Source organism: Aspergillus ochraceoroseus, assembly GCF_002846915.1.
Source record: "Aspergillus ochraceoroseus IBT 24754 chromosome Unknown P175scaffold_2, whole genome shotgun sequence".
In the NCBI taxonomy this organism is placed as follows: domain Eukaryota; kingdom Fungi; phylum Ascomycota; class Eurotiomycetes; order Eurotiales; family Aspergillaceae; genus Aspergillus; species Aspergillus ochraceoroseus.
In genome coordinates this window covers 1,324,663-1,349,136 of record NW_024468477.1, presented here as the reverse complement: position 1 = coordinate 1,349,136, position 24,474 = coordinate 1,324,663, and the positions used below count along the sequence as shown (strand labels likewise).

Here is a 24,474-nt window from a genome sequence, read left to right as displayed (position 1 = left end):
AGAAATAAAGATTAGGATGGAGAAAGGGGAGGGGAAGGGAAAGGGGGGGGGAGGGGGGAAAGAGAGAGAGAGAGAGAGAGAGAAAGGAATGTTGTGTGAAAGAGAAGGTAAAGAAAGAGGAGAGCTGAGTTGACTGGGGTCAATCGATGGATGCGGCTGCGGAGAAACACATGAAGCCAGGGAAGCCAGAACAAGCTAGGGGCTGTAACTAGCTTATTTCACTTTATATGATAATGATATTACAGAGTAGATTGTTATATTTTATTTTAAGAGTATAATTATCTTATTTAATGATGTACTGCTATAAAGACTACTAGTTATCCAGTAAGATAAATATCACATGTCTGGAGAGAGTCTCTCTTCTATAGGACCTTAAGGACTTGTGAAATTAATGCTGAAAATAACCACTACTCTATATGTAGGTACTAAGGCCATAAATGGCTGTGTTTCCACCTATAATTCTTAGCAGTAAGCTTCGCACCTTAACTCCAGTCTGTTTCAACTCACCACCGAAACAACACCGAAAATGGTTTCCAACTGGCCTGGTCAAGCGCCGCATAAAATGCTACTCGATACTTCAGCCTATTTATCTAGGATCGTGTGAATGGTGATGTCCATAAGTCCATTATTAGGTATAAAAATATTTCCATCATGGTAGGATGATCATGCAATTTACTATAATCCAGCTCTCATCTAGTAATAAATATGTTATAGTTTAAAAAGCTTTAGAATGGAAGAACCAATATAGCAGAGAGTAATGGAGACAGTAGGAAGCAGAGAGGAAGAAGTAAGAACCTTTATTAAAACTATCTCTATTATCTGATGGCATTGGTAGACACTTCTTCCGGCGAGCCTGGGCAAATTAGGTTCACATTCAAGAGATATATATGTGTCTCTGGAGTCGTTTACCAGGGAAACAAAGAGGATACCAGCCAGCAGTTTTGGTTTTTCTGGTTTCTTTTCTCTTTTTTTGTTCTCCCTATATGTCTGCCTAGGTTGTGTAACGTAGAATCTCTTGATCCTGGTAGGTTTTTCTTGCACTATGGGTGTACTTCCAACTATCTACCAAAATTTGTAGTACTCTGTATGTAGTTATAGTTTGGGGAATGTTCCAGCCACTGTGGCGGTGCAACACCCTCCCTCATTTCTAGTCGTCACATATCCGCATCTGTTTGAAACATCCTCACCCATTTGAATGTAACTATCTTATGTCTACAGAGTACTCTCCTTGCAGCTTCTTCGTCCCCACTCAGTACTGGCCTAGACCTTGTTAACTAGAGCATTCCTGACTCCATCCACCGCTCTCCCAGGTACGCTTACATACGTACACAATACAGTACAGTAGTTACATGCCAACTACCTACTGTACGTCCCCTACCGAATTTCTCTCGACCTGACAAGACCCATTTACAGATCGTGATGTCCATTGTCCTGTTCCAGCTTGCATGATAAGCATGAGTAGCAAACGGACCCGCGCCGCATTCGAAGCCGATTTCCAGGCCCAACAATCCCCATACGCGTTTTTTGGTACTCCTCTCCCTCCGCTAGACGCCGCCGCTAGGGACGATGGATCCTACGTACCGATCTGGAAGCAGGAGGTGACGGATGACCGAGGAAGGAAACGTTTGCATGGCGCCTTTACCGGTGGATTTAGTGCCGGGTGAGCTCACGATTCATCGAACTTTTGGGACAGCGCACTAAATGTGGTCCTTCGTTGTTGTTGTTGTTTTTCTTCTTCTCCAGGTATTTCAACACCGTCGGCTCGAAGGAAGGATGGACCCCCGCAACCTTTGTGTCCTCGCGCCAGAACAGGGCCAAGGATAAGCCACAGCAGCGACCGGAGGATTTCATGGACGAGGAGGATATTCGGGAGGCGGAAGAAGCGCGCAATTTACGTACCACCGATGGGTTTTCTGGGTTTGGGTCGACGGCTACGGATTCGGTTCGGAGAGGGGGGCTGATGGATATCTTTAAAACGACGGGGGAAACAATTGGTGTTAAGCTAATGAAGAAAATGGGGTGGAGGGAAGGCCAGGGGATTGGCCCGAAAGTGAGGAGGAAAGCAGATCTCGGAGATGGAGCTATTCATACTGGCGAGGCAGCGGGCAAGACGTATTTGTTTGCGCCGGAGAATCCCCCGATGGTTGCTTTTATACACAAGACTGACTACAAAGGACTTGGATTCGAAGCGGAGGCCCGTCTTGGGACTCGAAAAGATGGACCCGAGTCTGAAGAAGAAGAAGAACCAGATCCGTTTTTTGGGCAGCGGCTGATAGCTCAACGCAAACCGAAGGCGAAAGCGCAAGGGCCCCGGTCAGGGGCTTTCGGGGTTGGAGTCTTAAATGACACCGGATCGGATGATGAAGACCCGTACTCACTGGGTCCTCAGATCTCCTACAACCGGGTTATTGGAGGGGATAAGAAAAAGAAAAAGGGAAACCCGGCAGATGATCTGAAGGCTATACTAGGCGCATCTAATCCGCTTCTGAGCAACAAACCGGTTTTCATCCCCAAGAAGACTATTGCAGCCAAGACTGCCGCAGGATTTCGCAAATGTCATGACGGACGTTTACCTTTGGACGGGTTCCTCCTGACCGATGGGACCTTAGGTCTTTCACTTTTTTCAGAGAAGAAATACGCACCTCCCGAGATCCCCAAAGACTGGAAGTCGAAAAAGACGCCTTCAAAGGAGAGAGACGCATCGAACTACGTTTCTCCCGCTGAGGCAGCTCGAGCCTCGACCCTGAACCCTATATCTAGGGCTGCACTCCTTGGAGAAGATCAATTGCCTGCAAAGTCCATTTTCGACTATATGACTCCTGAAGGTCGGGAGAAGATTGCCAGGCTTACTGGAAGAACAGACCTACCGCCTGCATTAAACGAGAAAGCCCCCGAAGGCTACAAACTCTCCGAGTCAGAGAAGCGCAAGGAGCTGTGGAATATTGTCCCGAAACTGGACAAGCAGCTGGCCGTGCAAGCGCTTACACGGGCAGCTAGCGGATGGATGCCGTACTCGGACGACGAAACTAAACGAGCGCGCTACCGAACATTTCTCGAAATCCGCGCTGGCCTTCGTGACAGCCTACCCGAGCGGGTCCCCGGGACCAGCACTGACGAATGGATCACGGAGCTCCATGAGTTTACACGTGCAGCAGAGGTTTTCAAGCCTGTATCCGGGGTAATGGCATCACGCTTTACATCCGCCTCCTCGGGCCCCAAGGGTTCTTCAGACGAGACCGGGTCACCCTCGGATGCACTCCTCAGTAAATCTACTGACAAACCTGAGGACCCTGCCGTGGCCGCTGCCAAAATCGGCATGTTCGGTCCGATGACACGCACTACGATCTCGTTTTACCCCACCCGTTTACTGTGTAAACGGTTCAACATCAAACCCCCGAGCCATGTGCAGCTTGACCCGGGTGAGCCCTTGGGTGGGGGGTCAAACGCTCCATTTTCATCCTCATCATCCTCATCGGGGGGGCGCTTCCAGTCTGCAGGATACCAGAGCAATATGCGTCCCCGGGAGCTGGTGTCACAAGATGTCATGAATCAGCTTCTCCTCGAGGCCCGTGGGGACGGCCCGCTAGCTTCACCATCGCTATCATCATCCCGCAGAGACACTAATCCCACTACTACGATTAGTGCAGGGTCCCCAGTGCAGGTAGAGAAGCGAGAACCAGTGGCGACTGAGCCTGAGCGCAACGAAGCACTTGAGGGGGAGCGACCGGGCGAAGCGGTATTTAAGGCGATTTTTGGGAGCGACGATGAAGAGCAGGAGGACGAGGAGGAATAAATAATCCGAATGCTTCGTAATAGCGTATAAAAGCAATCCTACGAGGCATTATTGTTTCCCCCCAAGGAACAATAGATTGGTAAGATAGAGAACAACCCCGCATAGATAGAGGAGTTCCGCGGTGTAGGTCAGCCTCGTTTCTCGAGAGCATAAGCGCTCTGACTGTCCCCATACAGGGGATTTCGAGTTGATGCGCTGTAGTGCTGTAGGTAAGTTATGACTTGTATAAGACGGTGAGCAAAGACTGGTCAGAAAAAAAGGTGGAGAGACACCAAAGTCAAGCTTTATGAACCATGGGAGTTTCCTGTAAGAATTGGAAATGAGGGTAATCAGTTGCTCTTCCCAGGAATTATAATAAAGCACGCGATCTGGATCTCCTCTTTTTCTTTCACCCTGCTAGGTTATGATACATGAAGAGAGAGAGAGAGAGAGAAATATAATAAAGCTTGCCACTGATTCCTTCACTGCGGCGTCATTCCATCCTCACTCGACACGCGGCTTTTTTTCTCCTGCAATCAATTCTGTCTTTCCCCTCTCTCTCTCCCTCTCTCTCCCCTCCTTCATTCATTTCCTTCATTCATCTCTCTTCCCCTTCTTCTCCTCCTCTTCTCTTCTTCTCTTCTTCAACTCATCACATCCTCCTGTTGGTGGTATGTCTCCAGGCTGTGACTGATGGAGTTGATTCTCTTCATTAAACATGGTAAGCTTCATTATCCCCGCCATTTCCAAGGTTTCTTCTTGCCTGCATGCCTCTCATTTCCACCTCCGCTCTTCCTACCAATCTACTTGCTGTGTATCTGGATTCCCATAATCAATCAATCTAATATGTCCTGACAAGGGTTGTTGCTTGTCCTCGTCGCGTAATAGCCAATATGCGACCCAAGAAGAGACTGACCCAGCGACGGCCGCACCACCCGCTCACCACCCATCATCGCATAATCATCATCATCCAGTAGCATCCACCATCGCTCCCGCCGGCCCAGTCGCTGCCTCGTCGCACCTCGTCCAGCCTTCCGCCGCCACCCACAATCTCCCTCTCGGGGAACACTTCAACGCCCCCATCCGTTGCCACATCTGGCGCAGTAAGCGACGGAGATGGACCCGCGCTCTGCTTGACCAGGAACGCAAGGAGTTCTTCGAGACCCGGGTAACAGGTCGTCCCGAAGTCTGGACCGCTCTTTCAGTCGCCCTCTCTTTTATGCGCGTAGGAGACCTGGTAACTGCTCAGAGTATTATCGACGCTGCGGGGATTACTGTTCCCACAGGTGATCTATGCCAGGGCTGTTACGATGAACAGGGTGCGCTCTATCGTTTACCGCAGTGTATCGTGAGCGACCCCGAGAACATTGCGCGGTCATTGAGACTGACAATGACGGACGATCATGACGACGATGACGACGTGGATGTGGGCTTTGAAACGGACGATGGGAAACTCTCGCTCAATGAGGCATCAGGAGATGAGTTGATCGCGGATGATGTTGAGCGTGAGCGCCGCCGAGATGAGAAGGGGAAAACTAGCGAGCGGGATTTGATCCTTGTTAAGGCACGTCTGAGTGATCGCGGTGGACCGGATATTGTTATATCGGTTGCCAAGTCCCAGAATGTTGGGTTTATTGCGAGGAAGGTGCAACAGGAGGCGGGGGTATGTTCCATTCCTCTCTCTACTTCATTTCTTCGTTCCTTCCCCATTGGCGAAGCCAGTAGTATGTGTAACTGACACGTGTGATATGTGGTATAGATTTCTAGGATGCACCGTGTGAGAATCGCCTATCTAGGCAAGATTCTCAAAGAGCAGACGCCGCTCGTTGACCAGGGTTGGAAACCGGGCCATGTTGTAAACGCTCTGGTTGCCACTCGGCCTCTTTCTTCATGATATATCCTCATCTTTTAACCCTATGAGCGGGAGACATCCATCGGCTTTGATTCTTACAGCAAGTAGCTATCCAGTTACGAGAACTGACTATCCCATCCCTCCCTGTCCCCTTCAAGGTTCTTGGTGGCCTCGCTCCTAATGTCATTAATAATGCTTCTGGCGTTTCGTTTCTGTTTGCATAGCATAATACCCCCCCCCCCCCCCCCCCCTTCTAGCTGTTTCTTTTACTTCTTTGTCTCTCCTTTCTCTCTCCTTCCATTAAAATTTTATTGCCCCCCTTTGCCCTCAGCTTACCTTACTTTTTACCCATGTATCCTTCTGGTGATATCCCTGGTGTTATGGTGTCCATGTAACCTTGATCTATCCTGATTGTTGTCTGTTCCACACCACACCGCACCGCACCATCTCGAACCTGATCTGTCCAGACTCGAATAACTGTAATTTTGAATCAAATCAAATCAAATCTACAAGGTTCTTTCAAACACTTTAAAACCATGGTATTTTCCAAAGCTATATCAGCTTTACCTGCATGCAGTATCTAACAGGATTTTCCCTCGTGGTTTAATTGAGCCTGGGAACCAACAATACGCGAAATATCCAGTCAAATCTTATTCAGTCAAGCTGGATAGTTACAAGACTAATTATGTAAGAAGGGTACTTCTACCAAGCATAAATAACTAAATTTATCAAGCCAGGCAAAAAAAAAAAAAAAAAAAGAAAGAAAGAAAGAAAGAAAGAAAAATAATATCCCACCTCTTAACATATCGACATCAATCAAACATAACATTAGTAAAGTCTCCCGTTATCAGCCTCCTTACCCTTTGGGGTTTGTCCAGAACGCCTCTTGAACACCCGACAGACAAGCCTCCCTGGGTCTCTAATGCCCCGGATCAATGACGTAGGGTTCCAGTGTCGAATGCGGAAGATGTAGTACAGTGCGACGGTGCCTATGATATTGAATCCGATATAGGCCCACCCGATTCCGAAGTTCCGCCAGCGTTCGCTATAGTCTGTTCGGAGTCTTAATTAGCTATGATCATGGGACTCGGGCTAGGCCAATAAGTGAAGGAGGGGTAAACGAACAGATATTAGAAGCAGCAAGGTATTGATCTGCGTTTTGCAGAGAACAGTATTCGCATCCCTGTGTCGCAGATGGGTTATAAAGTCGTCCTGGCGCGAGTTGGAGATACTGAGCCAGGTATTGGCCACAGTTGAGTCCTGATGGTGGGTTGAATACACTCAATTCATCGGTAGAGCATTGGATGGCTCGGCCGTGTAAGCCTGTCGCAGTGAGGCCCGCGATAAGATAGGTTAGTGGGGAAACACGGTACATGAAGATCCAGAAGCCTGGGAGGGCGGATGGTGGCTGCATGACTCCGTTAAAGGTCAGGGTCATGATGAAGAGAAGCGTAGCGATGGTACCTCCTGTTTCGGCGTCTGGGAGGGCAGATATAATGAATGTCGCAAAGGTCGATGTGAAGAGGAAGAACTGGACCACGAAGAGGAGCATTAGACCCTGGCGGTTGGCGGCTTGGTTTGCGCCATAGATGGCGAAGTAGTAGCAGGCCCAGGAGAGGACTCCAGCGAGAATCTGCCAGGGGAGTTCGACAAGAACGTTGGCGATAATGAAGGCGGCCCAGGAGTAGGCCTTTGAGGGCCTTTCACGAACTTCATAGAGGGATCGTTGGACAACGAATTTAGGCATGATCCTGGTAGTTTGTTCAGTACTGATCTGGTAGGAAGGGAAGTAGGGAAGAAAGAAGCTCACTGTTGGACTAGGGTTGAGAAAATGGAACATAGCATGAAGGCACTGAAGATGACATCTTGGAATCCTTGCTGCGAGCTGTTCGGCTTGAAGAAAGTGAACCCAATAAAGAGGCCGGAAGCAACAGCTAGAACCAACTTGGCCCAGATGTAGACCGGCTCACGCCAATACTGCTGAAACACTCGGTGGGTGACATACCACACTTGAGTACCAAATGGCATCGCGTATTGTTGGTGTGCAGAGTGGTTCTCCTCCACTGGAGCTGCGGACCTTTCCTGATGAACTCGGTCAATCTCCTTCTGAACTTCTCTGAATTCAGGACTTTCGCTCCAGATGACTGGCCAATCCTTGTCTGATTTGCCAGAGGCCCCAGCTCCAATGATCTCGAGGATGTACTCGGCGGGCTGTTTAATATTAGTACGTACAAGGTCGACATGACAAAGATGATACTGACATTTTCTGATGCAGCACACGGCCGTGCTCCGTTTGCCTCAAAGTAATTGAGCAGGGTACGCGATTCCTCTCCAATATTCCCAAAATAGACAGTTCTTCCTCCTTTTGCCAGGAACAACAAGCGGTCGAATTGCTGGAAGAGCATGGCACTGGGTTGATGGATCGTAGAAAGCACCGCTTGACCACGATCTGCAAGTTTGCGCAAGAAGGAGCAAATTGACCAGGAACTCTGAGAGTCCAAACCACTGGTAGGCTCATCAAGAAAGATCAACAGAGCAGGCTTTGCAGCAAGTTCAACACCAATTGTCAATAGCTTTCTTTGCTCGACATTCAATCCTTCCCCTGGAGTTCCAACAATTGCGTCGGCGAAATCCTGCATATTAAGCATTTCGATGACTTCCTCGACATACTTGTATTTCTCTGCCTTGGAGACAGACTTTGGTTGTCGTAGAAGAGCACTAAAGCGCAGGGCCTCCCTTACAGTATTTGTTGGAAGATGTAGGTCTTGTTGTTGTACATAGCCTGTTTTCCGTTGAAAGCTACTGTCAAGCGGTTTTCCATCAACGAACATATCGCCCGTCACAACCCCGATAGAAACACGTTTCGCAAGGACGTCAAGAAGAGTAGTCTTTCCAGCACCAGAGACACCCATCAACGCTGTAAGTGTACCTGGCTTAACCCATCCGGCAACATTGTCAAGAAGACGCCGTTGACCTCCCTTAACTGGAATATCATAGCATACATTTCTCCAGGTGAAAACACTGTGCTGTTCAGGAATTACAGAGGTGTCTGGCGCTATTTCTGCGGACCTCTCCGCAAGAACAACGTTTGCGTTGGGGCCATCTCCCTGTTTCCTGTCAGGGTTGCGCATGTGAGCTGGAACATGACCACGGCGGAACACAAGGAACTCAGCCTTCGAAGAAGTCTCGGAGTTGATTTCAGTTGCAATCAAGTACAGCGCGGTGAAGAAAATCCAAAATCCAATCAGAATGCCGAGGTTTCGCCATTCATGGGCGTACGTATACCGGTACTGGGAGTAAATGTAATCGTCTCCAGATACAGTTCGTTCACCGGCAACACTACCACGCACAGAGCATATGAAAGAGTCTCCACTCAGGCTAGGATAAGCAGGTACAAACTGCGAGCATTCAAAGCGTCGACCGTGGAATTCGTTGGCAATTAGAGCCTCAAAGGTGTAGTAGATCGGGTTAATCCACCGAATCCAGCTAAACCAGGGAATATGAGCCATTTGAGGTGCTGGAATCACGAACCCTGTATATATGACAATAGCCAACACTATCACACCAGCCATAGACATTGCTTGGGAAAGGGTCTTGGTCGAGGCGGCAAGAGTCCGGAAAATTCCCGACATCGCAAGCGTGCTAAGAAAGGTGAATAGGAAGAAGATAAAGAACTGGGAGGGCTCATAACGCTGGTGTTCATTAGCATGGACATGATATGATGTAAGGATATGGAGGGCATACCAATCCAGCCAGGAAGTAAAAGATTATGTTAAATACCACTGCGGCTACGAATTTGACCGGAATATCGGACACGATTCCCCCAAATGCTTCCGCGAAAGGATGTACAAAAGCATAGGAAGCTTGTTTCTCTACAATGGGACGTTGGTCGTAAAGCGAGTTGATCTCCGTAATACTAATGAGGGCATTCATCCTAGGTATGGGGTTAGCACCAAGCCTCTTTTCCGTAGGTATATTATGGCCTGCCGCATATTGTGCACTTACAAAACAGCGAAGAAGAGAGCAGCTCCTTTACTTTGAAAGCCGGCAGAGGCGTTTGGGGTCCTATGCAGATTAGAACATAGCTATAGGACGAGCTGAAAGGTATTACCCGTAGTATATAGAACCAATAATAAGAGACATCGCAATTCGACCAATAACTGTTGTCAAAGTAGACGGTTTATCGTTCCAAATCCTGCAAGTCATTAGTCAATTTACCAGAATCCATATTAAGAAAGACTTACCTCTGATATGCTCTGATGGTGCAAAGCTTTACCTGCATTGAAATGGAAATGACATATGGACTCTTTGGTCGAACGTGCTTGGCCTGTCGGTGCCGTTTAACCTGATTAAACACTTGCTCCGACTCTCCTCCAGGGGGGAACTCCTCCACATGATGGGCAATTTCCCTTTCAAGCTGAGCTAACTCGGGGCTTTTCTTCCAATAAATCTCAAACTCATCGGGAGTCCGCGGGACCTGGTTTTCCATTCCTTCTCGCACTTGACGTTCTTGAGGGTTGGTGACCGAAGTCAAGAAGTCACCAGTCGTCTGGCGTGGTGGACAATACCAACCCATGTTGGTAAAGTACTCTTTTGCCTTGCTGCATGGTCCGAAGTAGATCTCCCGGCCTTCGTATAAAACAATTACTTTGTCGAAGATGTCGTATATTGCCTGCGAAGCCTGGTAAATTGCCACGGCATGACAGGTGCCGGCGATATTGGCGGAAACTCGCAATGCTTTGGCAAATTCCAGAGCGCTTGCAGAGTCAAGTCCTCTGGTGCTATTGTCCCATGCACCGAACGGTGACCCCGTAACTAATAGAGTCTCAAAAATGCACAGTAGATTGTCGAATTCATGGGCTTAGACTTACCGGCCATCTCTGCAATACTGAGAACAAAAGTTAGCTGGGCATAAGTATTGAAATCATCAAGAAGACTAACCTAACCCGTTTTCTCTCACCACCGGACACTCCTCTGATGTAGTCATCGCCAACTACAGGGATTGTTAGCAGCCGGAGGGCAAAGTTATCACAGAAATCCGTGTTACCTTTGGTATTGTAAGTATGAGAAAGACCAAAAATGGACATCGCGACCTGAGTGATGTATTTGGCAAATTTTTGTCGGTCAATGCCTTGCAATCGGTGCTCAGGAGTCCTTGCTGCGGCTGCAAACTCTAGAGTTTGGCCCACTGTCAGGTGAGGGAAGTGTTTGTCCACCTCTTGATTGTAAAGAAACTCTCCCTTGTACTGTTTGAGCATGGTCTCCATAGAGATACCATTGTACTGGACGTGTGACTCTTTCGAAATTTTCAGTCCCTGCAATTGGCCACAGAGAGACTTCAGAAAGGTTGAGCAACCACTTCCCGGTCGTCCTAGGACAATCAGCAGTTCGCCACTCCGGATAAGACCGTTGAAATCTCGCAAAATGTGCTTCTCGGGGGAGCTTCCCGTGAAGCTGAAGTACTCGTTGAGCCGAAAGGGGGCCATAAAGAGCGATGCCACATTATTCTGGTATTGAAGGGCCGATCCCGAGCCGGAGATATTGAGATTTTGAAATGTAATGCCAGTGGATGGAGGTCGAGGCATACCCTCCCTGTCTCTCAGTTTAATCATCATCCGAGCCCATTTGTAGTGGTCAAACTGATCACTAGTAGGATCAAAGACCGGGTCGTCAAGGCTCATCTCATCGATTGTATCTTTCCTTTCGAGGGTTTTCCTGCTCACCCCCGACTCCGCGGTGCTACGCCTGTGGAAGTTGGATGCGATGCGAGCCAGTTCGGTCTTCCTCTCGGAGTTGATCTCCTCAAATACTGGGTTATCATAGTATCCAACATTCGATTCTCGCCGCAGAAGGGATTTCTCCTCATGTATCTCATCTTGGTGAGCCGAGCTCGGCTGCGAGCTCTCGCTAGATTCTCTGTCTAGAGCCATTTAACCGGGGGGGGGGGGACAATGTGTGAATTTGAGAGGAAGAAAGGATGGAACGAGAGACGGTAAAGAAGAAAAACACATATCACGAGCCTGAGTGAAAATCTCTAGGGCCTAGGTAGGGGACGGTAAACTCCAGGAACAACATGTTCCACCACGGTCTTCTCCCGTTGCTTTTCCCCGGCATCATGTGATATCAAGATCTATGTAACAGAAGAGCATTGGGGACAAATAGATCTAGCGCCGTAAGAGAAGTACCGGACTCAGCTCCAGCTGGGATTCTGGCAGGAACCGTGGTTGTTGATACGCTGAGCTTGAGGGATCTCGGAGCTGCGACTCGCCCAAAGCGGGAGTCGTGATGTCATGGGGGAAATCGTTCCAAACCGTGGTGTAACCAAAAGTAATCCGGCGAAAAGATCTGAAAAATGTGGAATAGCTTTCCTCGTCTCAACTGATGAATGAGTCCACGGTTGGTGTAGATGTCACCGGATGCGGTAGAGTGGGACTACGCAAGTGGCCCAGGGTTGCTTCTTCCTCCGTACAGGAGGTAGCTTAAAGTTACTACGCCCCGTATACTAGAATAAAAACAACATTACAAATGCCAAGTTTGTAAACTTTTTCTACCCTCAACTTGCAGTCAAGAATGAGATTGGGTGAGATTGAGTCGGGATCGGCTAAGTACCTAGGTAGAGAGTACGGAGTACGGAGTAGGTACCTCAGACTTCAGTACATCTCAGTGATCAAATTTACTACTGTAAACAAAAACCAATTACAATGCTCCACTCTCACCGCCCCGTCCAAACAAACAGTGCAAACACAGAAAAAAAAAAAGTTACATGATAGTCGCGATGGGATCAATCTCAGCGACATTCCCTCCAATCATTCTTCTATCTTCAAGATCGGGGCTTCGAGACGCCTTGTTTGTATTTTTTAATACCGCAAAGGTTTATTCAACTTGACCCCAGGGCAATTCTATCCTTCCCCTTCGCGCAGTCCTCATTACCAGTGCCAACGACTTGCCAACCATACCCCAGATATCCGACGACGCCATGGTCGATATCGAAAAGACTCCCTTTGTAAGGGAGCTCGCTTCCAGCGGTATGCCATTTCCACTCTGGGTATCAATTATACACCAGCCCATGCTAACTATACCGTAGACAAAAAAATCCGCGACAAAGCCACTAACTCCCTCACACTGTTCTTGCGATCCAGAACCGACCTGTCGCTGCTCGAGCTGCTAAAACTCTGGAAGGGCCTTTTCTTCTGTACGGCCCCATCCTAGAGCAAGATCGGAGGAAGGGGACTAAAAAAAAAAGAAGAAGAAGAAGAAGAAGAAGAAGAAGAAGAAGAAGAAGAAGAAGAAACTAATATGAAAATCCAACCAGGCTTCTACCACTCCGATCGTCCCCTCACCCAACAAGCTCTAGCCCGCGACTTATCCTACTCGCTCGTCCCAACCCTCCCCCGATCCACAGTCCACCGCTTCCTGCGCGCATTCTGGATCACCATTGGCCGGGACTTCCACTCTCTCGACCGCCTCCGACTCGATAAGTACCTCCACTTGATCCGTTGCTATATCGGTGTTGCTTTCGAGGTCTTTCTCAAGAACTCCGCCAACAACAACAGCGGCAACTCTGCCACCGCCGCGGGGATCAGAAAACGGAAGAGAGAAGAGACAGCCGCCGCAAAGAAACGCGCAAAGTCAAAGAAACGGAATAGCTCTTCAGCCAAGAACGAACCGGCAGAAGAAGAGCAGCAGGAACAACAAGATGAACAAGAAAATGAAACAATGCAAACTACCCCGGGTGGCAATCACGGTGGTAAATGGTCCGCCCTAGAATCGTACATTACAATTCTTGAAGAAGGCCCTCTCTGCCCTGTGAACTTTGATCCATCTCAACCCCCGGCTGATGAGAAGAACGATTACGTGCCCATGCCCCATGGCCCGGATGGATTGCGGTACCATGTTCTGGATATCTGGGTTGACGAGCTCGAGAAGGTTCTGGAGTTTGATGAGAGTGAGGAAGAGGAGCGGAGTCGCAAACCCAAGGGTGATGTCCCCGTTGAGCTTTTGCTGCGTCCGATTGAGAAGTTGAGGAAGGAGAGTCCGTATAAGCCTGTGCGCATGAGGGCGGCTGAAACGTTGGAGGATGAACGGTTGATTGAGTGGGGGTGGAGGGAGAGGAAGAACAAGGTCGAGAGTGATGACGAGGAGGAAAGTGAGGAGGAATGGGGTGGGTTTGGAGATGAGTAGGAGGTAATGTGATGTGAATCATTATTATATCTTATTCTTTGAGAAAAAAAAAATTCTTTTTTTTGTACTTTCCTACATAGATAAAGATTGAGGCTTACATATAGGTATATATATAACTAGTTATACTGAGCTGTACATGAACAATCACTGAATATCAATGTCTATCTATTTATTTAATATTACCTCTCTATGCTCATAGAGAACAGCTTTAGGAGAGGATATAAATATGATATATATATATATATATTTTTTTTTTTTTATATGTATATACTTCTACCTAATAATCATATAGATACGACCTGAAAACAAACCAAAACAATCAAGTCTAAGTGAATGAACTCATACCTCAAGAATAAAAATATATAACAAAGCATGCTGTACTTATTTCACTCAGAAAAGTCTTCCATTAGGGTATCATCACGGCGCGGGAAGACCACGAATAGCAAGAATAATGTATAGAACAAAAGCACAAAGAAATCAGGGAATAAACTAGGTCATCTCGGCCCCTCATCTATGACGGAAAACAGATTACGGCCTGGGTCCTGGTGTTTCATACAGGCGTTCGGACTTTGCCAGAACGGTGCCTAGGCCTTGATGGATCTCAACCTGGAAGGCTTCAAAGGGAATCTTCTCGCCGTCAACACTGATGTATCCCTGTTTTTCTCGGGGAATGAGTCGGTACGCCTTTGCTTTGTGGATATTCACGTCTGGCATGTCGAAAAACCCACCTTCAGGGATTGCCGTCATCATCTTGAGGCTGGTGGCACGGCTGATGGTCCCATCGATCATGACGACATCCATCAATCCATCGTTCGGGACTGAGGCTGGGAAGAATGGCATATCCTTGGACATTATGGCCATATTTCCAGCGTAGAAATTGCCTATCGTCTCTGCTGGGATGACTTCCCAGTCCTTGGGCAAATCATCTTGGACTGTCCCGTATTCAAGCGTAGGAAGCCCCTCGGATTGCTCAGTGGCATTCTCAGTAGAGGAGGTCACGGCAGCGCCGCTTGCGTAGGCATTATAATGTTCCTTAATGGCGTTTTTATCGTCAATGACCACTTTTACGGCGAGGTCACAGGGATATATTGTTCGGCTCATGAGACGGACGAGAAAGCCGTATGTAAAGCGATGAGCCCCCATCCAGCGGACATGGTCGGTCCCCAGGTCCGATTCTGCGACGATACCAAAAGACTGCGATAAGAACGACAGTGTGCGCGTTCCTGCCTGCGTGACTGACGCTAGATCGAAAGACATGCGCAAAGCCTTGACAATGGTCAGAGCTGCGATAGAAATACTGCCGGTTCCAAGGAGGTTCCACGCCATTGCGTTTCCAGAGCCGCAAGGTAACATCGCAACAGCCATCTTTGCCAACGCTGTCCCGGCGTTGGGTTTCTTTGCAAGGCCATTGAAGACTTCATATGGGAGGCCGTCACCAGAGCAGCATACAATAGCATCATATGCATCAATGTCTATCTGCTCGGCGATTTCGGTGGCATGGCCAGAATGAGTTGTCTCCTGCACATCCAACTGGCAATGGGCGGCTGCAAAAACCGGCTCCGCATATGTCCGATACAAGTAGGCCGCTGTTCCCTTTCCACCAAATGGGTTGATCAAGATCTTGAGTCGCTTATGGCGCAGCGCATTTCTGTATGCAAGATTGATCAAATTGGCCGTCCACGTCTTCGCAGTTATTGTCTCGTCTTCAGCGATCGGATATTGCAGCGCATTCACAGCGACGTCATCTTTACCCGAGTGCTCCGCATATGTGATGGTCAAACTGGTGGCGGAAAGGTCGGCGTCCAGGACATTGTACAACGAGATGGAATGGGTAACCTTGTTTGCTAAAAGCAGGGCACAGGCGGGGGTTAATTTTGAAAACAAGAAACAAAACAGGGGGAGCGGGGACCGAGAGGGGAAGAGAATAAATACTTGGCTTAGGGAACAGTCCGCAACATGTACGATCAGGTTTGCGCATGGCGCCTTCATCTGCAGCAGACAAGGGGACGGGTTAGTCTAGACTGAACCGTGCCACGCTCGAGTGCTGATCATAGACACATGGAACATACCGACGATCAAAAGAGAGTCATTTCCCAGTGTGAGGGAGACCGATTGCCCCACCATCAAAGTCAAGTCATGGTCTAGTAAGTGGCACTTAGAGTCTGATGGAGAGAGGTGGTGGGTGGTGGTGGGATCTTGGAGATTGCTGTTAGGGGAGGACATTTTGTTCCGCAGAAGGCAAAGCACATAGGGAGAGGCCGCAAGAGCAGTGAAATTGAATAGATGTAAGCAATAAGACAGAGCTAGGAATATCACGAGAGAGAGGATATAGGGAAGGAAGATGGTAGTAGGGAAGAGGCAAGAATTGTGTGGCTGGAGGAAGTGGGAAGAAGAAGAAGAGGAGGAAGAAGAAGCAACAGAAGCAACGAGGATGGAAGAAGTCAAGATGATATAATTATTGAGATGTTGGATCTGGTTTCCCTTCCCAGGAACCACGAGCTTTTACCTGACATGGTTATTATCTATTATTATTATCTATTCTCCATCTAATAGAGGCCAATTTAGCCGTTTTTGGTCTCTGTCCCCCGACATCCGACAACATCCGCATGCATTTACTCATGTAGAAGTGAGAAGAATCCAGTCAGAAAATTTAGGGGGATCCCATATACTCCGACGGATCACAGAGGAGGAAAGGAAATGTCGGATTTATGGGTTTATCCAGTAGGGTTAGCTCAATGGTCAAACATAAATCTCATCTCTATCCAATTCCACAGGCCAGTAGACTGTGCTGACGGGATGCACTCGGGGAATCCTCACCGGAGCGGATTAACTAAGGACTGTTGGTCACGTGGCCAACAATAGGGGGCGAAATATAGGCGAATCAACAACTCACTCTTGACGGATTATGAGCCCTCTATCTCTTTAAATTCACCCTGTACGGACTACGGAGTAGAAACAAGAGAATACTCAACTCCTTAGCACTTGTCAGGTGGCCACTATTCTCCCTAGTTGGGGATAGTCTAAATTCGACAGAAAACCTGCTCCACTAGCAGCGCCACCATCGTCTGTCCATCCCTGGAGAAGCACAGGAAATGCAAGGTAATTTCATTGAAAGGAATCTCTTTTCTCATCCGGTAAAACACAGTAAAAGAAGCATATGGTCAAACAGATTCATCCATCAAAGGGGGGGGTTCGTCGCACAAGAAGAGAGGAACAGGCAAGTATGTTAATACGATAATGTAATAAATAATAAGGGGAATAATCACTATTCAAATGCCCGGTCAAACGAAGCTTAGTATTCTATTCATGCAGCAGTGGAGGCTTTGAGGCCCTTCAGCGATCCCAGGCTCAAAGCTAGGCCTTGGGAACGGCTTCTTATCCGCACGAAGCCGGTGATCGGTCCATCTTCTCCTTCCTTTTCAATACTCAGATTCGCCAGAGCGTCCTCGCCTAAGGGACCCAAGAGTTAGTGACAAATTTCTTTAGGTTCGGGCTGGCCGCCAGGCTGGCAAGATGACACGGGAATGGAGGACAAAGAATACATACCAAATACACTGCGAGCATATAGATTAGCACTGAGGAATCGGCAATCCCCAGTGAGCGATGCGTCGGGGGTCAGGCACGCCATGTTGGTGCTTTCCATGAGTTGCTTGAGGAATTCACGGAGACTCTTTGCCTTGGAGTTAATGTTGACCTTGTTCTCCCATTCGAATTCGGTCCACATCGTCCGGAACTGGGTCTCGGTACAGTGAGCGGGCTGAATGTAATCCATAATGTCGGCGTGGATGTCATTGAGTATCACCACATGGGATTCAGTCGAGCTAGCACCATCGTACACAATGTTACCGAAAATGACACCTGTGTCTGTCGAAGATACCTTGACTGTAGCCTGCACATTCAAGAAGTCCCGAGGACCAAGGTTGTGCGTTGTTGGGCGCTCCACAACTTTCAGATCTCCGAGGGTTGCGAACTCAACAGACAGGTTTTGTAGAGTTTCCAGGGTCTGGTTTACTAAGAGCACATCCAAAACGATATCGAACTGGTGAACTGTGACATAGGCCTCGGCGTAGACCGGATCCGAGAACCCGGTAAGTTGTACGACACGGCTCAGCTTCGAAGACACGGTCTCGATGGTGGAATCGGCTCCTGTAGCCTTTACCAGATCCAACTCAATCTCCTCGGCACCTTCCACAGCGCTCTTCTTGGTGAACTGGCGGATGGGAATTGCATCGTCGATCTGGACTGCACTCTTGGCCTTTTCGACAGCTTCCTTGGCGGCGCGCTTCTTGTCCTCGACTTGAACCATAGCACGGAATGCCTTCCGTGTGTCCTCAAGGAAGGTGGTCTCCAGCTCTTTCCTCTGAGAAAATTCAGCAAGAGAGCGGACACATGTCATGACACGATCCACGGAATCTTCGTCAATGGGCGCTGTAACAAACGGAGATTGACCAACACGGATAATGGAGATCATGATCAGCATGGCTTCCGCACGCAGGGCGTTGGTTCGAGCGACATCCTGAGAGACTTCCGAATGACGCATTACCAGCTTGGTCAATGTGGATGACAGAACAGTTGCCAGGTAGTAATCGCCGTCGAGAATCAACTGGCGAAGAGGAGGCTTCTGAGCCGCCTTAACGGCTTGAAGACGGGCAGCAGCCGCAGACTGGCTGGTGAGAGCACTTTCAGTTGCGTATGTGCCATCAGCCAAAACCTTTCTGGACCCTGTAGGAGCTGCGGACTTGGCATGGCCGTTGACTTGTTCCTTGAGCACACTATCTTCTGGCACTTCGTCGAGGAGTCGCTGCTCCGAAGCGAGAATAGGGATCTCCCCAAGACTGGCCCGAATCTTCTTCCACGCCTCCCGGATGTCCTTCTCCTCCAACGAATATTCACCAACAACCCACAAAACACCACGGTACACCTTTCCTGCCCGGACTTCGCTCAAAGTCGAAACAAGGCGATCCACAATAGCGGCCCGCAGCTTGGGGAATTTCTCGACGACTTCCTTGACAAAAGAGATCACATCAACTGCAGAATTGTTGTTAAAGTCGCCAATAAAGTCCATCAGAAGGTCAACAACGCTAGCGGCGATTTCCGAGAATTTGATAGCGCAGTTGTGAATCGATTGGATTAGGAGTTGACGGTACTCGCTGTTCTATATACGGTGTTAGTGAGGGGGCTTTGACATGGGAATAGTGAGCTTACCTTCTCATACTGCTCATCGACGGTTTTGGCAAGCTCTTTCTTCAACAGCATAACAATCTCCTCTACGTTCTTACTTGAAACCATCTCCAGGGCGATGCTGAGGGCCTTCCGGCGAACATCGATGTCAGGGCTAGAGAGGACGCGTAAGATCTCCATCGTAAGGTCGTCCAAAACACCCTCGTTACGGATTCGGAGCTGGTCGACTCTGTCGAGAACGATGAGCTTAACATTGTTATCGGCCTCCCTGATACTCAGCTCGATCAATTTCCCAGCGGCGGCTTTCACGGCAACGGGATTGCTGGTAAGTGCAGTGAGGGATGTGGCGGCTTCGTAAATCACAGTACTTGTTGACGCATCCAAGAGATCAAAGATCAAACGCAAGTATCGCGCCTACGTTCGTCAATCGGCTGTATTTCAAAAAAAAAAAAAAAGAACTTCCAAACAAACAACTCACCTTGTTCTGGGCGTTTTGCACTGCATCCTTCCTAATGAACTCCAACTCCACGAGCTGAAGCAACTCATCTGTATTGGGAACGCTGTCAAATGTAGACGCTAGATACTCTAGAGCCTTCTGGTGGCTAATAGACATGAGCGCCGCAAATGCATTGCGTTTGCATGTGCCATCGGTCTCCGTGTCGAGGAAAGCTTGTATGAGTTCTGGCGCATCTGGAATGAGGGATTCGGAGTGCTGGAAGATAGACGCGACAGCCCATACTGCACTCTTCCTCACATAAGCGTGTCGGTGATCCAAGCATGAGCGGGCAGATGAGAGGAGAGGTTCGATGAGCTCAGGTTCTCGGAGCTTGCATAGAAATCGAAGGGTATTGCCTCGAACGTATTCGTTGGCGTGCTGAAGATCATTTCGAATGCCATTGCTGTAGAAAAGACAGTCAATTAGAGAGAAACATAGACAGCAATAAGGGATACGTGGGCGCCTTACCACACCAGAATCATCTCCTGCTTAAGCTTGCCATTGGAATCAAGCTTAGGACAGATTTCATAATAGAAGTACAGCAATTTCTTGAGAGACTTGCTCTTTGACGGCATAACAAAACGGATAATGTGCATCAATAGTTGAGGCATAGGATCTCCATTGAGCATGATCGTGATGATCCTGCGCATTGTGTCCATTTTGGTCTCATCGGTGCCTTTCTCCAACTGCACTTTCAGCTCCTGGATGGAAGGCTGATCTGCAGTGTTGTCCAGGTGGACCAAACTGTACGCATTATCCAGAAATGACGCCATAGTGTACGATTTCGGGGAGCGAACGGCCGTAACAGGGGCGGAGGAGGGAGGAGAGCTTGCAAGATGCCAGTCAGTACCAAGTGTTGTTTTGGGGGGTTCCTCAGGGAGGAGGAGGGTCCAGGGAGAAGGGAGGAGGGGTGAGAACGAACCAGAATAGCACTCCCCAAAATCACAAAGTAAGCAGAAGCAGATAATATCAAACAATTCGACTCCCCTCGCCTACCTAGTATTCATCCGTGCGAATGCAGGCAATCCGGGGACTTTCAACAATGCTGGAGATCAACCTGGCCATTTGCGCGGGCGGGCAAGCTGTCCGGAGTGTGTGGATGACTAAGCCCCAGACCGCCAAAAGCCCACTCCAATTGCATCGGGTACATTTTCACGCCGCGACTCGTTTAGCACGACAACATCGCTGATTGATCAGGTTGACGAAGCTGTCAAGATGGCAAACCAAAACGAAACCTTTTATCTCCGCTACTAGTAAGGCAGACCTGTCTTGTTGTTGTTTTGTTGTTGCCCAGGTTTCCTCCGCTGCTGACGATGCCGCAGCTCGGGTCACTCTGGGCGGTTTGGACATGAGTTTCTAGGTGAGTCTGGGTTGATCCCCTTCCTTTTTTTGGGGGGTCCTTTATTGGCCTTTTTTCCATCATACTCTGGTTGCTAATTGTTGGTAGAATTCGATTTCCGTACGCTTGGCGATGGTCGCAGTGCCGCAGTCCGATATGCGAACAATTCGAACTACCGCAATGACTCTCTCATCCGCAAAGAGAGTGAGTATACACATGAGGTTGTCATCGGCTGGACTGTTACTGATCGGAAATAATCCAGTGTGTGTGAGCTCGGCGATGATCCAGGAAGTGAAGCGCATCATCAAGAACAGTGAGATCATGAAGTATGCAATAGACCGACTCCTTTTGGCTACAGGGAAGCATACTTTGGCTAATGTAAAAATAGAGAGGATGACTCGAAATGGCCGCAGAAGAACAAGGATGGACGACAGGAACTGGAAATCCGACTGGGAAATGAGCATATCTCCTTTGAGGTGCGTTTTTTTTTTATCTCTAGATATCTCGACACAAAGGTCCCCCCCCTCCCCCGTTTTAACACCTGGGTAGACTGCGAAAATCGGCTCCCTGGTAGATGTGACCGAGTCTGCCGATCCGGAAGGTCTTCGTGTATTCTACTACCTTGTGCAGGATCTGAAGGCTCTCATTTTTTCTCTGATATCCCTCCACTTTAAGGTATGTATATCTCCGACCACGATTGTTAGTGCTCTGGTTAACCCTGTTTATCCGTTCAGATCAAGCCAATTTAAATCAGAAGATTAGGTTGTAGTGGAGTGGAATAGAAGGACATGTCTAGGATGGGTCAATAGGCGTTTTTTTTTCTGTTCTTTTTTTCTTCCAAATTCGTTCAAATTCTAATGATGAGAGCTGTGAAGGCATCTATAATAAAATGGGCGCAATCCACCCTCCTGGTCCGTCACGCAAGATAAAATAAATCAGTCAATATATACAGAGTACTGTGGTAGCTTTCGCCTCCCCCGCGCTCGCATGATCAAAGTTGGACTCCATAACCAACCACCAACCAGTAGGAATCAGTCACGACTCTCGACGCTCGACAACCACCACATCTTCTCATTCCAGCCCATCCAGCCTTCAGTTTGCCTTCGACTGGGCGACTACTGCGGCTAACCTTTTCATCTTCGCTTTTCGTCTGAAACCCCTCCTTTTTCTTCCTCCACGCCTCCCCTTACTTCCCCCCAGCTTTGTTCCGCTGTCTTGTTGCTTTCCGTTCTTGTTTCTTGTATGCTTTACCCTGGCCTGGCCTCCTCCGCCTTTGTTCGCCTCCTCCTTCCCCTGCATCTCAGCCAGATCCGATGTCATTCCTTAGTTAATTTTCCTCAATGCCGACCCCGAGTAATAATACGCCTCGCTTGAATGCTGCTTCGATCGCCCAAGATATTTCCGCTCGCACGACCTGTCCTCCTGAGCCCATTGAGAGGTTGCCGCTGTCCTGGAGAGATTCTCCCGAATCATCCTCCCCCGGCGAGAGTGATTCACCCCTTGACAATGTTCTCTCCCCGAGTGTTACATCAGCGCAGTTCGTGCTGACCCGGTCGGATGATGCGATCGCTCGTTCGAACCCGGACGCGGTGAGATTGGAGATGGAAACCGGTGCTTCTCCAAGGGCGATGGCGACATCGGACGAGGATCCTGCTGTCGGGAGATTGAGTCCTCGCAGGCGACCATCTCGCTCTTCCAACTCCTCCTCCCCCGTCACCTCGCCATCGACAGCATCGCTTTTGAGCTATGAGTTTTCTAATATACGTGTACGTGATTACAAACAGCCCTTGTCGTATATGAACCGAACTAATCGTACCAGCTGCTTCCTAATTATACTTCATCCTTTCTGCGTCCCGGAAGTAAATTCACTGGAACGCAACAGTCAGACCGTCAGGTCTACAACGTTGACGTGGAAATCAAGCACGTGGACATGGCTGAATCCTATCTCTGCGGCTATCTACGCATCCAAGGTTCGTGGAGGTTCAAATGTGTGTTCCCTCTTAAGAGTTGATCTAATGTCTCCACTTGCACATAGGCCTCACTGAAGATCATCCTACTTTGACGACCTTTTTCGAAGGCGAGATCATTGGAACGAAGCACACATTTAAGACCCGGAATGAATCCTGGGGTGCTTCGGAGAAAACCGACATGCATCACTGGGCCAGATTCCCCGCCTGGCGACCGTTGGCGAAACAGGCGAAGAGACCTGATTTTACATACTGGGATTTCGCTGAACGAGACCACATCTTCATGCGGTGGAAAGAACATTTCCTTGTTCCAGATCATCGTGTTCGGACAATCTCTGGCGCAAGCTTCGAGGGTTTCTACTACATTTGTTTCAACCAGGTTGAAGGTACCGTAACCGGTATCTATTTTCATGCAAAGAGTGAGAAGTATGTCTTGAATGCAATCTTACGTCCTATCTTTTATGTACATGGAATACTAATTGGAAACTCGACCCAGATACCAACAATTGGAGCTGAGACATGTCGAGAACCACGGCTGCACTCCCGCAATTGAGTTCCGCTGATGTATATCCGTAAAACTACCCTCACTACCACCTCACATCGCGTCGCGCTCTTACTACCTCTCCTTATACTTCATTTCACCAGTTCTCTCCAATCGAACTGTACACTCCGTTCCCCCAACCAGGAAAACCCACTATACTTCTATCTTCACTAGTCTGACCCTATGGATGTTTTACGATGATTTTCCCTCGCATTGGCGTTTCACTTGGTTGTTGTCATGGTCCAACGTTTCCTCTCAATCGTGCCTCTCTCTCTCTCTCTCTCTCTCTCTTCTCTCTTTTCTATTCTTAGCATTATTCCCCCTTTTCTTCATTCTCCGGTTTCTCTCTTCGTCTTCTTTTTTCCTCCCATCTGAAGTCTCTCAGTCCACACACATGCATGGCATCGTCCTTCTTCCTTCATCTTCTCTCCGAAAACAACCCTCGGGCTTGCAGGCTATACAGGAACAATGGGTTTCTATGTTACCTTACTACTACTATCTTAACCATCTTAACGGTCCGATATGTCTCTACGCCATGCCAGAAAATGATGCGCTTTTTTTTTTTTCTCTCTCTTGCGTATACACTTTTTGAGTATATCGCAACAACCTTGACTTTGTTCCCGAACTTTTAACTTGGCCTGGGGAGTTTGTACTGGGTACAGAGAACATACCATACCTCATCTCATCTCCTACCTAGCTAGCCCCTCCCTACCTGACTTCCTGTAGCGATTGTAAAATTTTATACCCATACCCTGCGGGATTCGAGGTATTCGATGCACGGGGATGAGTCGATACTTTTTACGAGTGATTTATTGAATCTGTGAAATACGTAATAGCATACAGAGCCTTTTTTTATCACGCATACATGCACGCAAAGATATCTATGTATGTATGTATGTATGTATGTATGTATGTATGAGTCCTACTAGGTTGTACTAGTACGTGAGTGTCCATGGTAGGTATCATCGTGCATGTGTCGTGATTTACAACTTGGTAATAGATAGGTATCCCCCTGAAATCTATAGAAAAATAAATAGACCCCGGATGAGTAATGCAAACAATGGCTGGTACCTAGTTAACTCGCTCACCAGTTGATTGACCATTTCGTATACTTGAATCAACAACTAACAAATAAACTGGCCAAC

At 48.3% G+C, this 24,474-nt stretch overlaps 8 protein-coding genes across 8 annotated transcripts; 5 read left to right on the top strand and 3 right to left on the bottom strand.

The window, feature by feature from the left end:
- Positions 1-1,218: 1,218 nt before the first annotated feature.
- Positions 1,219-3,793, top strand: P175DRAFT_0473835 (putative G-patch domain protein; the record flags this gene model as incomplete). Its single annotated transcript, XM_040895189.1, has 2 exons — positions 1,219-1,660; positions 1,744-3,793. Exons 1-2 carry the CDS (start codon positions 1,446-1,448, stop codon positions 3,791-3,793), a joined length of 2,265 nt encoding a protein of 754 aa, XP_040753997.1. The 5' UTR covers positions 1,219-1,445.
- A 746-nt stretch (positions 3,794-4,539) lies between these two features.
- Positions 4,540-5,666, top strand: P175DRAFT_0529670 (ubiquitin domain-containing protein; the record flags this gene model as incomplete). Its single annotated transcript, XM_040899709.1, has 3 exons — positions 4,540-4,586; positions 4,661-5,435; positions 5,532-5,666. The coding sequence occupies 3 exons, from the start codon at positions 4,540-4,542 to the stop codon at positions 5,664-5,666; spliced, it is 957 nt and encodes a 318-aa protein (XP_040753996.1).
- A 786-nt stretch (positions 5,667-6,452) lies between these two features.
- Positions 6,453-11,554, bottom strand: P175DRAFT_0529669 (uncharacterized protein; the record flags this gene model as incomplete). The annotated part of the gene is made up of 11 exons (XM_040899708.1): positions 6,453-6,676; positions 6,750-7,375; positions 7,435-7,835; positions 7,886-9,316; positions 9,369-9,558; positions 9,630-9,689; positions 9,736-9,819; positions 9,869-10,439; positions 10,496-10,512; positions 10,566-10,617; positions 10,672-11,554. 11 exons carry the CDS (start codon positions 11,552-11,554, stop codon positions 6,453-6,455), a joined length of 4,539 nt encoding a protein of 1,512 aa, XP_040753995.1.
- An 877-nt stretch (positions 11,555-12,431) lies between these two features.
- P175DRAFT_0473825 (ribosomal RNA processing 1 family protein) lies at positions 12,432-13,806 on the top strand (the record flags this gene model as incomplete). Its single annotated transcript, XM_040895188.1, has 3 exons — positions 12,432-12,649; positions 12,709-12,816; positions 12,937-13,806. The coding sequence occupies exons 1-3, from the start codon at positions 12,601-12,603 to the stop codon at positions 13,803-13,805; spliced, it is 1,026 nt and encodes a 341-aa protein (XP_040753994.1). The 5' UTR covers positions 12,432-12,600.
- Positions 13,807-14,333: 527 nt separating this feature from the next.
- P175DRAFT_0507422 (putative sphingosine kinase (SphK)) lies at positions 14,334-16,028 on the bottom strand (the record flags this gene model as incomplete). The annotated part of the gene is made up of 3 exons (XM_040898268.1): positions 14,334-15,649; positions 15,738-15,794; positions 15,875-16,028. The coding sequence occupies 3 exons, from the start codon at positions 16,026-16,028 to the stop codon at positions 14,334-14,336; spliced, it is 1,527 nt and encodes a 508-aa protein (XP_040753993.1).
- Positions 16,029-16,780: 752 nt separating this feature from the next.
- On the bottom strand, positions 16,781-20,513 carry P175DRAFT_0499120 (coatomer subunit beta). The gene is made up of 6 exons (XM_040896666.1): positions 20,405-20,513; positions 19,951-20,310; positions 19,465-19,885; positions 19,011-19,400; positions 17,352-18,960; positions 16,781-17,255 (listed from the first exon to the last, which is right to left on the bottom strand). Exons 2-6 carry the CDS (start codon positions 20,253-20,255, stop codon positions 17,110-17,112), a joined length of 2,871 nt encoding a protein of 956 aa, XP_040753992.1. The 5' UTR covers positions 20,256-20,310; positions 20,405-20,513; the 3' UTR covers positions 16,781-17,109.
- Positions 20,514-20,697: 184 nt separating this feature from the next.
- Positions 20,698-21,583, top strand: P175DRAFT_0473818 (mago nashi family protein; the record flags this gene model as incomplete). Its single annotated transcript, XM_040895187.1, has 6 exons — positions 20,698-20,735; positions 20,805-20,842; positions 20,930-21,025; positions 21,084-21,147; positions 21,210-21,297; positions 21,371-21,583. The coding sequence occupies 6 exons, from the start codon at positions 20,698-20,700 to the stop codon at positions 21,581-21,583; spliced, it is 537 nt and encodes a 178-aa protein (XP_040753991.1).
- Positions 21,584-22,161: 578 nt separating this feature from the next.
- Positions 22,162-23,351, top strand: P175DRAFT_0430791 (GID4/VID24 family protein; the record flags this gene model as incomplete). Its single annotated transcript, XM_040893445.1, has 4 exons — positions 22,162-22,587; positions 22,641-22,791; positions 22,857-23,214; positions 23,285-23,351. 4 exons carry the CDS (start codon positions 22,162-22,164, stop codon positions 23,349-23,351), a joined length of 1,002 nt encoding a protein of 333 aa, XP_040753990.1.
- Between the last annotated feature and the right edge of the window lie 1,123 nt (positions 23,352-24,474).

Coding starts and splice junctions, on each gene's coding strand:
- P175DRAFT_0499120 (XM_040896666.1), bottom strand. CDS start 20,255: ATGGCGTCATTTCTGGATAATGCGTACAGTTTGGTCCACCTGGACAAC. Junction 19,886..19,950: donor CAGGAGATGATTCTGGTGTG/GTAAGGCGCCCA, acceptor TCTTTTCTACAG/CAATGGCATTCGAAATGATC. Junction 18,961..19,010: donor TCGATGAGCAGTATGAGAAG/GTAAGCTCACTA, acceptor CACCGTATATAG/AACAGCGAGTACCGTCAACT.